This window comes from Pectinophora gossypiella, chromosome 28 (assembly GCF_024362695.1).
Source record: "Pectinophora gossypiella chromosome 28, ilPecGoss1.1, whole genome shotgun sequence".
Classification (NCBI taxonomy): domain Eukaryota; kingdom Metazoa; phylum Arthropoda; class Insecta; order Lepidoptera; family Gelechiidae; genus Pectinophora; species Pectinophora gossypiella.
The window spans coordinates 2660400-2674100 of record NC_065431.1 but is presented as its reverse complement, the minus strand read 5'-3'; the positions used below and the strand labels follow the sequence as shown (position 1 = coordinate 2674100).

Sequence of the window (13701 nt, the reverse complement as noted above, 5' to 3'; positions counted from 1 at the left end):
CAGTAAGTCCATATTCTTTTTCCTTGTCTGCCTTTCTATCCCTTCCCCTCGGGTTCTCCAATATCTGGGGTTTGAAGCAACAAAAACACAGACATCCCTAATATACATACACGGTAACGGGAGTATGCACAGTTTTTCGAATAGGGGTTTACAGCTCTCATCAAATTTAGCGTTACAGATTGCCCGTACGCTCTTTTTTTGCACTTTAAAAGCCTTTTCAACATCTACTGAATTTCCCCACAGTATCAGACCATAGCCAAGCACCTTTGGGTGTGACGTCCTTTTATAATAAATAATTTCTACTTATTATTATTTTTTGTTGGGGATGCCGGGATATTTCTTCTTTATGTTTCTCATTAAAACTCGATATTACTTATTGTTCTTTTATTATAATACTTCTTTCCTATTATATCTTACAACCACGTTCTATATTATTTTTTAGAGAGAGACCAAAAACCAAAGACAATCAACTTTTTTTATTATAGAAGTAAAGTGCCATAAAGCCTAAGCCTAAGCATAGTGCCTATATAATTTAAAGGTTTTGGATGAGTGGACATTGGTCTCAACATTTTTTATTATATAGGCACGGGTTTGATCACAATTTCAGATGGTAAGTGACGATGAGGTGCAGGGTGGATCACGCTTACCCACCAAAAGCTTATTCACTCTAGCCTTTTATTCTAGATAACGCAACGAAAACCATACCGCGGGGGTGAGGCTCCAAAATCATTCCGTCAATATAATAAGCATTGATATGCCACAATCGCCTTTACATCACAGTAAAGGCGATTGTGGCGAATCAGCGCGACCATCATCAGCCCATTAACGTCCCCACTGCTGGGGCACGGGCCTTCCCTATGGACGGATAGGGAGATCGCGCCTTAAACCATCACGCGGGCCCAGTGCGGATTGATGGTTATTAACGACTGCTAATGCAGCCGGGACCAACGGCTTAACGTGCCTTCCGAAGCACGGAGGAGTTCGAGATGAAAACTTTTTTTTTGTGGTCACCCATTCTATGACCGGCTTTTGCGGAAGTTGCTTAACTTCAACAATCGCAGACCGAGCGCGTTTACCGCTGCGCCACCGAGCTCCTCGTCGGCTCAATCGGCGCGACGCTTGCCACTTACTGGCCAACTTATTTACGAAACGGCGTAAGTGGCTAAGAACATACAAATAGCGATGTAAAATTAATAAAAATAACGTAACCACAGATCATCATCCATTTGTGTAAAGTTTTGTATGTTGTGTGCAATAAAGTATATTTGATTTGATCATATGTTGCTAAGAAGCAATTTCTTCCAGGCAACCAGTGGCTAAAAAAGAAACAACATGGAGAACTCACTCAGTTCCCCTGCCACAGCATCAGCTAGGAAGGACTTCCCATTCTGTTCCAATCCCAAGAGCATGACAGACTTCCTCCGCACGGCTCCAGGATCGACTCCTGCGCCGAAGATACACGACAGGACCAGCCGGCGCTTCACGTCGCCGTAACCTGGTGATGGGAATCTGGAGGCGGTAAAATTGGGTCATTTTGCATCATAAGCTCCAGACTCATATATTTCAGAAGTTAGAGGAACTAAGTACCCACACCTCATCAAGATTTTTGTTTGCATACTTATTTGGTATTTTGTATGCAAAATTTGCTGAGTCCGAAAACGGGTAAAGCCCTCAATGCTTCCCATTGGTCCGGCCAAGTAGTTAATCTCAGAAGTTAATCCTTTCAAATATTCTTCCTCTCAGACGACGCCCTGAGCCGAGGTTCGCGCCCTACTGGGCACCCTCAGGCCTGTTGTCTTAAACGTTGTACTGGGTGAGAGCCTTCAGCGCTCCCCATTTTTCCGGCCAAGTACTTAATGCCATCTGCGGCAAATCTACAATAAGTCACGTCAAAAAAAGTCAAGTTCTTTGAATATCTGAGGTTACCAATAAAGCTATAATTATATTCTTAACAACCTACGGTCACTGTAAGGTTGCAGATTCGATATCAGAACGGTCCTTAACCCATGATTTGTCGAATTCATGTTTGGATCATAAATGTTTATCGCGTGCTCAGCGGTGAAGGAAAAAAACGTGAGGAAATAATAAATAAGTTAGATAGAAAAAAGAAAATGTTTTTCGTTACTTTTAGTTCTGTCTTTATTTAGTAATCAGAATTTCATAATTTATCTTGAACCTAGTACAAGGTCAAATTGAGCCTAGTAATCCATAGTCGTAGAGGTTTTATTTAGTTGGCAAATACGTACATGGCCTTAGGGTCCCGTAAGTTCGCCTCGTACGCAGCAAACTTGAAGTCGCCTATAATGTCGTCAAGCTTCGCTGTCGGTCTGGACATGATGCCCAGGTCAAATACTTTCTGCAAGGAAAACAAACGCACTAAGGTCGGCTCGAACCCCAGCACTGGACTTGCACCAATGAATTATTAATTTACCTTTAGTGCAGTTGTGCACTAGACAGCCTCCGTGGTCTAGTGATTAGAGCGGTAGGCTCACGATCTGGAGGTCCGGGTTCGATTCCCGATGGGGACATTGTCGAAATCACTTTGTGAGACTGCCCTTTGTTTGGTAAGGACTTTTCAGGCTTGAATCACCTGATTGTCCGAAAAAGTAAGATATAAGATATGATTCCGTGCTTCGGAGGGCACGTTAAGCCGTTGGTCCCGGCTATTAACCGTGAAAACACCTCCACCAACCCGCAGTGGAGCAGCGTGGTGGAGTATGCTCCATACCCCCTCCGGTTGATTGAGGGGAGGCCTGTGCCCAGCAGTGGGACGTATATAGGCAGTTTATGTTATGTTATGTTATGCAGTTTTCACTAACACAGTTAGCTCGACCATTATAGACGGCGATACGGCTCACCACGTCGGTCTAACAGAAAGCTCAGTGAGGTGTGGGTTCTTAGTTCATCTTGCAATGGATGTACCTATCTCTGACTACCTCAATTGGTATCTACAGGTGTAAGTTTTGACAAGACATAAGACCATAGGTAAAACATAGATATACCACAATTTGTATTTCTCGTGTACTAATTTGACAAAAAGGAACTTAACTACATAAGACATTATTTATCGGATTTTACAAGAAGATATAAAACTGAAGACGTTATATTTCGGATTTGACAAAATAAATTACTACGGAAGACCTTTCATGTTGAAATTGAACAGCAAAGAAAATGTACTGAAGACTAGGCAGCATGGTCTTATAAGGCCTGACCCACAAATGGGCAAAAGAAAAAAAAAACTCGTGTACTTAAGTTGTTTTTATTATGTGTTTAGATTGTAAGTTATGTGTTACTCCGTGTTTTATAATATACAGGGTGTTAGTGACATCGTAACAAAAACTTTGAGGGGTGATTGAGGTCATGATTCTGAGATGATATCAAGTTGAATTTTCCGTCGCAAAAGTATGGAATTGAAAATAATTAAAAAAAACACAAAAATTTTCAGGAATATTCAGACTGAAAATTCCACTTGATATCAACTCAGAATCATGGTCTGAACCATCCCCCTCAGTATTCGTTACGGTGTCACTAACACCCATACCTACTTGTATGGCTACCGTATGTACTTGTGTGGGGTGTAAGTGACATCGTAACGAATACTGAGGGGGATGGTTCAGCTGATTATTCTGAGTTAATATCAAGTAGAATTTTCCTTCGCAAAAGTATAGAATTGAAAATAATTAAAAAATAAATAAAAAATAACATGAATTTTGCGACGAAAAATTCCACTTGATATTAACTCAGAATCATGGTCTGAATCATCCCCCTCAGTATTCGTTACGATGTTACTAACACCCTGTATATTTGTTAATTTTGTTATGTAATCGTGTTTTGGGGTAATTCTACAGATGTTGAACTTATTATTCAGATTGCAAAAAAAAATGTGTAAGGGCCGTTTATCAAAGGGACTATCTAACTAGCTGCAGACCTCTGTTTAGGGAGGGGGAATTGTTAACTCTGACATGCATCTATATACTAGAGTTATGTTCTTTCGTAAGAAAACACAACGATTTTTTCCCGATAGATAACAGGCAATTTAACAACCGGAACTTAAGACACAAAGCAACATTAATGATTACAAGTAAAAGGACAAAAATTTCTAGTCAAGGCACACATCATTCAGCAATAAAAATATTCAATCATCTACCTATAGATATTAGAAAAGAAAATAATATACAGTTTAAAAAGTGTCTTAAGAAATGGCTAATACAAAAATGTTTTTATAATCTGAAAGAATATTTTGATTGGAATAATAAATATAATATTATATAATAAACAAGACATTGTATTATAGTATTTTTTTTTCTTCTTAAATATGTAAACTATTTGTTTGCTAGGGTTATTAATTTGCACACTAGATTGACAATAAATTAATTTTAATATTGTATATAATTATGTAATGATGCACGCCCGATTGACTATGAATTAAATTTTAATATTGTAATATTTAAGTACATACCTATGTAATGTTGCAGGCCCGATTGGGTTAAATTGTACCTAAGAACTGTATTTTTTCTTTTTATAAGTAATGTAACTATGACATCTTTTTTGGACTGTACAATTGCAATAAAACACTTTTGATTTTGATTTTTGATTTTGATTTTGAATTGTTTTATATTGCTGTGGTGTCCCTTTATAATAAACGTTTCTTTCTTTCTTTCTTTAGATATTGTACGCACCTCAAAAGACTTTAGCATATCATCATTGACGACAAACGGTTTGGGTACAGGGACGGGTTTCGGCCGCTTTCTGGGCCGCTGTTTCGGCCACTTCCAGTCCACTCTCTTGTACATGGCCTGCTGGGCCTTGATGAAAAGTTTCAGTTCTAATCTGAAGAAAAAAAACACATAACTTCAAACCAAATATACTTCATTGCACACAGTCATCATCATTATCAGCCCATTAACGTCCCCACTACTGGGGCACGGGCCTTCCCTATGGATGGATAGGGAGATCGGGCCTTAAACCACCACGCGGGCCCAGTGCGGATTGATGGTTATTAACGACTGCTAATGCAGCCGGGACCAACGGCTTAACGTGCCTTCCGAAGCACGGAGGAGCTCGAGATGAAAACTTTTTTTGGTCACCCATCCTATGACCGGCCATTGCGAAAGTTGCTTAACTTCAACAATCGCAGACCGAGCGCATTATCCGCTGCGCCACCGAGCTTCACAGAACTGTACACAGGCACTACTTACAAACATTTATAAAACAAATGACAACGGTACAAATACACCAACACACACACACACACACACAGCCTTCACACACATACACAACACGGGGGTAACAGCTTCCGTGGTCTAGTGCTTAAAGCGTTAGGCTCACGATCTGGAGGTCTGGGTTGGATTCGCGATGGGGACATTGTCGAAATCACTTTGTGAGACTGTTCTTTGTTTGGTAAGAACTTTTCAGGCTTGAATCACCTGATTGTCCGAAAAAATGATTCCGTACTTCCGTGCACGTTAAACCGTTGGTCCCGGCTATTAGCCGTGGAAACACCTCCACCAACCCGCAGTGGAGCAGCGTGGTGGAATATGCTCCATACCCCCTCCGGTTGATTGAGGGGAGGCCTGTGCCCAGCAGTGGGACGTGTATAGACAGTTTATGTATCTTATGTGACGGTACAAATGAACGGCCTTACAGCTCTGAAGCAATTTATTCCAGGCGACCACTGCCAGGAATCAGCCATAAAAACTTACGGTGCAACAACAAAGGGTATTATATGAATATAAATATAGTCTTTATAGTAAGTTAAAATGGCCACATCGAAGCAATTCATCTAAAAAAGCAATATTGCTAATTGACATTTGTTTGCATTGCGCAGTTACTTTTAAAATAGCAATATTGCTTATAAATGTAACAGGTGAGAGCTACCCGAAATCAAGGAGTAAAAAAAAATACAATAGGAACTCTTGGTAAACATATTACTAGTGTATTGTATAGCGATATAAAAAACCCGTTTTTAAGTACTGTTGACGAGGTCGACATGGCAATCGGGGCATGAGGTGAGCCGCGGAGGCGGGGTCGCCCCGCACACCCGCACAGTCCCCGCGGCGTCTTAGTCTTAGTGTCGCACGAGTCCGTATCGACCGCGTTTATCGATTATAATCTCGCTCATATAATTTATTACTTATTGTGTTTTAAAAATGGCTACGGTTGCATCTTCGTCGCGTTTTCAAGCAAAAAAACCAATCATTCACTCTCAAGCTCGAGAACTAGCTAGAAAAGTGTTAGAAAATTGTGACATTGAACGGAAAAATAATTGAACTGGAGCAATTTCGAAAAACATGTCCTGAACCTTGAAAATGAATATTGGAAGATTTTATAATAAAAGTCGGAGATACCAGTGACGAAGATTCTTTAAGTTTTTGTAGCGATACGTTAGATGATTCAGATGAATAAATATTAACTTAAATGAAAACGTGGTATTATTTTATTCACATTTTGTTACATACATAATAAAAATATATCGATATTGAAAACGTCACGTCACTAGAGAATTGTCATGTCGACCTGTCGTCGTCTACATTACATACCTCATCAACTCATCAACGAACTTCCTGGCGTCGATATGTATCTGGCTCATGATGTCCTCTGTGACGATGGTTTTCATGAACCCGTAGATGACCTCCGCGCAGCGCTCCAGGGGGAACTGGTCGTAGAGTGACCACGCTTGTCTGTAGCGGCGGAGGGCCTTCAACGGAGCAAGTACAGTCATGAGCAATATGATGTACCTAACCACTTTAGAACCTTGTCGAACTGTCATCATCATCAGCCCATTAACGTCCCCACTGCTGGGGCACGGGCCTTCCCTATGGATGGGTAGGGAGATCGGGCCTTAAACCATCACGCGGGCCCAGTGCGGATTGGTGGTTATTAACGACTGCTAATGCAGCCGGGACCAACGGCTTAACGTGCCTTCCGAAGCACGGAGGAGCTCGAGATGAAAACATTTTTTTTTGTGGCCACCCATCCAATGACCGGCCTTTGCGAAAGTTGCTTTACTTCAACAATCGCAGACCGAGCGCGTTAACCGTTGCGTCACCGAGCTCCTCTGTCGAACTGTCATACTTGACATTTATTGAGACTTACGGTTTAATTTGTCAAAAAAGTTAATGTGACATGGTTTCAAGGTGTTACATATTAGTACTCGTGACCGTACACGGCATTCAGTAATAAGTATGGAGCTTGAAGTAAGAACTTTAGGCGATATGGCGGACCTAACTACTTTACCAGCTAGTTCCGCCCACTTTCAACAGATGGCGCATATCAGCCCTGAAACGCGCTAACGCAGTTTTTACAGCGTGATGCATACAGGTTGCTAGTGACATCGTAACGATTACTGAGGGGGATGATTCAGACCATGATTCTGAGTAATTTTCCATCGAAAAGTTTAAGTATTTTTTTAAATAATTTTCAAGTCGTGCTCTTGCGATGGAAAATTCCACTTGATATTAACTCAGAATAATGATCTGAATCATCCCCTTCAGTATTTGTTACGATGTCACTTACACCCTGTACAAGTACCTACATACAAGTATCCATACAAGTAGATAGGGTGTTAGTAACATCGTAACAAATACTGAGGGGGATGATTCTGACCATGATTCTGAGTAGATATCAAGTGGAATTTCCTGACAGAAAATTCATGAAATGTGTTTTTTTAAATTAATTCCAGTTCCATACTTTTGCGACGGAAACTTCCACTTGACATCAACTCAGAGAATAATGGTCTGAATCGTCTCTCAAAGTTTTCGTTACGATGTCACTGACACCCTGTGTACAGTCATGAGCAATATCATGTACCCGCTTTAGGACTCTGTCGCACTGACATATTTGACATTTAGTGAGACTTACAGTTCAATTTGTCAAAAAAGTTAATGTGACATGGTACCAAAGTGTATACATATTAATGCTCGTGACCTTTTTTTTTGACGTGACTTATTGTAGATTTGCCGCAGATGGCATTAACTACTTGACCGGACAAATGGGGAGCGCTGAAGGCTCTCACCCGGTACAACGTTTAAGACAACAGGCCTGAGGGTGCCCAGTTGGGCGCGAACCTCGGCTCAGGGCGTCGTCTGAGAGGAAAAATATTTGAAAGAATTAATCGACCCTAGTGGGTCGATAGCGATAAGCGCTGAGCTCGTGACCGTACATCTTACTTTCGAATGCTTATACTGAGTGAGGTTTATTGCGAACGTCTACGAGGCCCGAGACGTTTATCATTGTATTTTTTCACTATTATTGTTTATACTAACATCAGTCAGTTCCGTGTGGAGCTCAGATTGTACCAGCTCGTACCCCGGGTCTCCATCTGGGTTGCACCGAGCCTTGAACAGCGCTAACGCCTCCTTCTTCTTCTTCTCTTCAGCTATCTCTGCTTTCATTGCAGCCTCCATCTTGGCTTGCTGTTTCTCTTGTTTCAACTGTCATTTAAAAAGAAGACATAATATAAACTAAAAGAAAGAAATAAACATTTATTATTTAGGACACCACACCACCCACCCACCTACCTACCTATAACTACCAACCAACCACCAACCAACCACCACCAACCTACCAACCAACCAACTACCTATATACGTCCCGCTGCTGGTCACTGGACAATCGGGTGAGCTTGCAATATCCTAACCAAACTAGGGAATACAATGTTTTTTTTAAGTATTTGGCGGCGAGTTTGTGCTGCTGCCAAAGGATGGTTTCAAGGTACTAAACAGAGCATAGTACCGCTAGCCACAAGTTGGTAGTGTGCCTAGGGATCGACGATCCAACGGTGTCATGTTGGAAGTTGTATAATACAGGGTGTTAGTGACATCGTAACGAAAACTTTGAGGGATGATTGAGGCCATGATTCTGAGATGATATCAAGTGGAATTTTCCGTCGCAAAAGTATGGAATTGAAAATAATTAAAAAAAAACACAAAAAATTTCAGGAATATTCAGACTGAAAATACCACTTGATATCAACTCAGAATCATAGTCTGAACCATCCCCCTCAGTATTCGTTACGGTGTCACTAACACCCATACCTACTTGTATGGCTACCCTATGTACTTGTGTGGGGTGTAAGTGACATCGTAACGAATACTGAGGGGGATGATTCAGCTGAATATTCTGAGTTAATATCAAGTGGAATTTTTCATCGCAAAATTATAGAATTGAAAATAATTAAAAAAAAAACTAAAAAAAATCATGAATTTTGCGACGAAAAATTCCACTTGATATTAACTCAGAATCTTGATCTAAATCATCCCCCTGAGTATTCGTTACGATGTCACTAACACCCTGTATATGCGTGTTGCTGTGTAAACTTCGATATCGCGTTTCACGTCTGCTTCAAGACACTGCCCCGCATGATGCAGCGTAGCGCGTGGATGCGTGTTCTTCCGTTGCTTGTAAGAATCCCCTTTTGTATAGAGATCATGCGGAACAGTGTGAGAATTCAAATTCAAATGTAGGTAACATAGTTACACTTTGAATCGTCAATTTTTACATAACGAACGTCTCATCCGCCTTAAACTACTGCAGCTTCTCACAACCTGTATAGCCGGGGAAAAGAAGCTGCAAGAAAAACCTCGGCACAGGGCCCTAGACGTTCTTTAAAAAAATAAAAATAAAATATTGCTATACAATTGAGTAATTTAGCTGCCTAATATCAGTTCTCAGACAGTTAATCCCATGCATTCATATCTTCTAAATAATCACTAACTTTATAATAACCTTTTTTGTAAAGTTTTTGTTTAACTACTGTCTTAAAACAGTTGAAAGGCAAATTCTCGCGTTCTAAGTGAATCGCCTAAGAGACAATACAGTGTTTATCTGTGAAGCCCATACTCTCTGCAGCCATCATCCACCTTGTACCTATAATGGCCGGGGCTCAGGCTTAACGTGCCCTTCGGGGACACAAATGAATCAAACCAACCTGTTCCTTAGTCTTCCCTTTAGTGGCAGCTTTTATCTTCTCATCTTCTTCTATTCTCTCGTCTATCGTCTGGTATTGCCCCCTGATGACCATCAGGGTTCCCCCCTCGGGTTCGAAGGGGTATTGGGGGAAGAAGCCGTATCCGTAATACCTGTGAACGGATATCAGAGAAACGTTTCTTTAAACATAATCTTTTTTTTTTCTCTTTATTTTTAGGAACTTTTGTTTTTAAAACATGCCAGCTCCATCGATCCTTAACATGTACTACAATCTATTATAAGGGTGAATATCAAAATGTGCCAAGTCCGGCGGCGAACCCCCACACCATTCCTCCGCGAAAAATTGGGCTCCGACATGAAAATGGATAGCTTCTGCTACGAGGTAAACAGAATCTTTGTAAAACAGGTTGTCACAGGTTAGGTTAGATTAGGTTATGTTGTCGATGAGTGTGAGTGTGGAGTATCACCACAAACTTTGGCTCACCTTTTATGCTGTCCTAAATGACCTAACACCTGCACTATTTAAGATCTTCACGAAGCCACTGACAATGCCGTAAGCGTGGCCAATTATTGGTCAGCAAAAATTTAATATCGATCGCCATCGACTCGCAAAGAAGAAGAAGACAGGTTAGGTAATTGGGTCGTGTACAGAGGTTCAAGATAAATTAGGAAATGATTACTAGATAAAGACAGATCTAAAAGTAACGAAAAACAATTTTTCTTTTTTCTATTAAATAAATGATTATGATTTCGGCGATACGTACGGCTCATCACCTATCGCGTTGGTCTAACAGAAAGCTCGGTGAGGCGTGGGTACTTATTTCATCTTGTTATGGATGTACATTATAAATAGCCTATATATGTCCCACTGTTGGGCACAGGCCTCTCCTCAATCAACCGGAGGGAGTATGGAGCATACTCCACCACGCTGCTCCACTGTGGGTTGGTGGAGGTATTTTTACGACTAATAGTCGGGACCAACGGCTTAACGTGCCCTCCGAAGCACGGAATCAACTTATTTTTTCAGACTATTATTATTAGGTAATTCGAGCCTGTAATGTCCTTATCAAACAAACGACAATCTCACAAAGTGAATTCGGCAATGTCCCCATCGGAAATCGAACCCGGACCTCCAGATCGTGAGCCTAACGCTCTAACCACAGAGGCTGTTAAGGATGTACATTATATACTTACCATTCCATAAACCACTCCATAATTTGTACTGTGATGTCTTCAATTTGTTCTCCTTTCTTGTATATGAGTTTGAGATTCTCCTTCTCAACTTGAAGCTGCAGTTTCTTATTCAAGTTTATTCTCATTTGGCGCCTTTTTTCGTATAACTATTATAATAATATTACTTTAATTATTGCACGAAAATACATCATACCCCTACCTAACCTGATGATTTGACAGGTCCGGTTTTTTACAGAAGCGACTGCCTGTCTTACCTTCCAACCCGCGAAGGGAAAACCAACCCAATACAGGTTAGGTCACATACCTCCGAAATTGCATTTCTCGGGATTGTGGGTTTCCTCACGATGTTTTCCTTCACCGCTGAGCAGATGATAAAAATTTACGATCCAAACATGAATTCGAAAATAATTTTGTTTTTGTAACGACCTCCGTGGTCCAGTGGTTGAGCGTTGTGCTCACGATCCGGAGGAGGACAAATCACAAAAATCGCTTTATGTGATCCCTAGTTTGGTTAGGACATTACAGGCTGATCACCTGATTGTCCAAAAGTCAAGTCCCGGTTATTACTTACTGATGTAAGTACGTAGTCGTTACATGAGTCATGTCAAGGGCCTATGGTAGCTCAGTAGTAACCTTGAAACCAGGGTTGATGGGGTTGGTAATCCACTTCACGATAGAAGATTTTATAATTATTATGTGTACGTCTACCTTATTGTTTTCTTCTTTAAACTTCATAGGTCTTATTTCAACATCGGGTACAAGTCCCAGTAAGACATTCCTCTTGTGTTCTAAAACCCGTCGCCTCTTTATCTCCATGTAAAACCTGAACGATGGATAGATAAAATACAATTAGCAACTAGCTAAAAACAAACAAATACACACCCAAAAATTGACCGTGTATGCATCAAACCTAGCTTCTGGCTTATAAAACCATAGATTGGTAATATATATCCTCTTAAGACCGAGATTTCCAGACACAATAGTTAAACAATGGGGTTTGGATTTATAAAGAACATTCGGTCTTAGGAGGTTAAAGTTTTTTTTATAAATGTAGAAATATTAAATATAAATATTACGCGGTAAGAACCCGTTATTATGTGTTTTAATTATGATAATAACCGTGTAAACTTAACACAATATAGAAATATTGTCTTTGTCCACTGTTGTCATTCCTCCCTTTTTTCAATGTGGCGCCATCTGTTGCATTTGGGCGGAACTAGCTGGCCAACACACTAGTCGACTCTTACGCCAACATTGCTTAGGTATCTAAATTTATCATACAAAAATGTTTATAATCTACAGTGCTGTCATCGTACAATACAGGGTGTTAGTGACATCGTAACGAAAACTAAGGGGGACGATTCTGAGAATATCAAGTGGAATTTTCCGTCGCAAAAGTATGGAACGGAAAATAATTTAATAAAACACAAAAAAAAATCATGAATTTTGCGACAGTTTCCACTTGATATCAACTCAGAATCATGGTCTAGATGAACCCTCACAGTTTTCGTTACGATGTCACTTACACCCGTTATACAACATCAAACATAAATTTGTTTGTTATGCGTCCTGTTGTGCAAACTTCGTTAGCGCGTTTTAGGACCGCATTCAAAGATGTGCGCCATCTATTGGTTATGGGCGGAACCAGCTGGTTAACTAGTTGGGTTCGCCACAATCTGATCTATTTATGTTAGAACGCTAATTCCAAAAACGTCTGTCTTGCTCTTACCTATAATATCTTTGAATGAACTGCACTGCTCTTTCCATCCTCTCCTTAGATGGTGGTGTAGTCTTGGGAGCAAAGTATGTTCTGTACGTTGCGCATTTCGATGCAAACGCCCTTAGATAATATTGTCTGAAAAGAAATCGAAGTTAAATAAGTGGAAAACCCCAACCCTTGATTACTTAGGTATAAAATACATCGTTCGTTCATTCGTTTTTATACGTATTTAGTATTCCCTTGCGGGACTATCCCGCTATATTGTATAATATTAAATATCTCCTATAATTAAAGGTTGCCTGGAAGAGATTGCTACTTAGCAATAAGGCCGCCTATTGTACTCGTTCTATTTCTCTTTTGTTTTGTATTTAGCATTTTCCTGTTTGTGCAATAAAGTATTTGTTATGTTATGTTAGTGACATTGTAACGAAAACTTTGAAGGATGATTGAGATTGAGACTATAATTCTGACTTGATATCAAGTGCAAAATTTCGTTGCAAAAGTATGTAAATAATGAGAAAAAAAAAACAAACATTTTCCGACAGGAAATTCCACTTGATATCAAGTTTTGTAAGTAATGGAATAAGATATTTGAACAAGATGTTGTGGCTAATGATGATGATGAGGACATACCTGTATCTCTCGTACTTCTGTATCATACAAGCTTGAATGTAGTCCTCAGTAACCATTGTATGGACACTCGGTTCAGGAGCTGAAAGCAGGGAAGAACAGATTATAGCGCAAACGTGTACATTATACAGGGTGTTAATGACATCGTAACGAAACATTTGAGAGGCGATTGAGGCCAAGATTCTGAGGTGATATCAAGTGGAATTTTCCGTTGCAAAAGTATGAAACTG

General features: G+C 40.2%; 1 protein-coding gene across 3 annotated transcripts in view; it reads right to left on the bottom strand.

Moving 5' to 3' along the window:
* LOC126379130 (IQ and AAA domain-containing protein 1-like) overlaps positions 1-13701 on the bottom strand; it is a 45380-nt gene that overhangs the window by 8294 nt on the left and 23385 nt on the right. For all 3 annotated transcript variants that reach the window (XM_050027765.1, XM_050027766.1, XM_050027767.1), the window contains exons 7-16: positions 13475-13553; positions 12851-12976; positions 11830-11944; positions 11122-11267; positions 9929-10079; positions 8265-8432; positions 6540-6697; positions 4680-4830; positions 2247-2356; positions 1346-1509 (exon numbers count right to left, since the gene is read on the bottom strand). In XM_050027765.1, the coding sequence (XP_049883722.1) occupies positions 1346-1509; positions 2247-2356; positions 4680-4830; positions 6540-6697; positions 8265-8432; positions 9929-10079; positions 11122-11267; positions 11830-11944; positions 12851-12976; positions 13475-13553 (1368 nt within the window). The remainder of the gene's footprint in view (positions 1-1345; positions 1510-2246; positions 2357-4679; positions 4831-6539; positions 6698-8264; positions 8433-9928; positions 10080-11121; positions 11268-11829; positions 11945-12850; positions 12977-13474; positions 13554-13701) is intronic.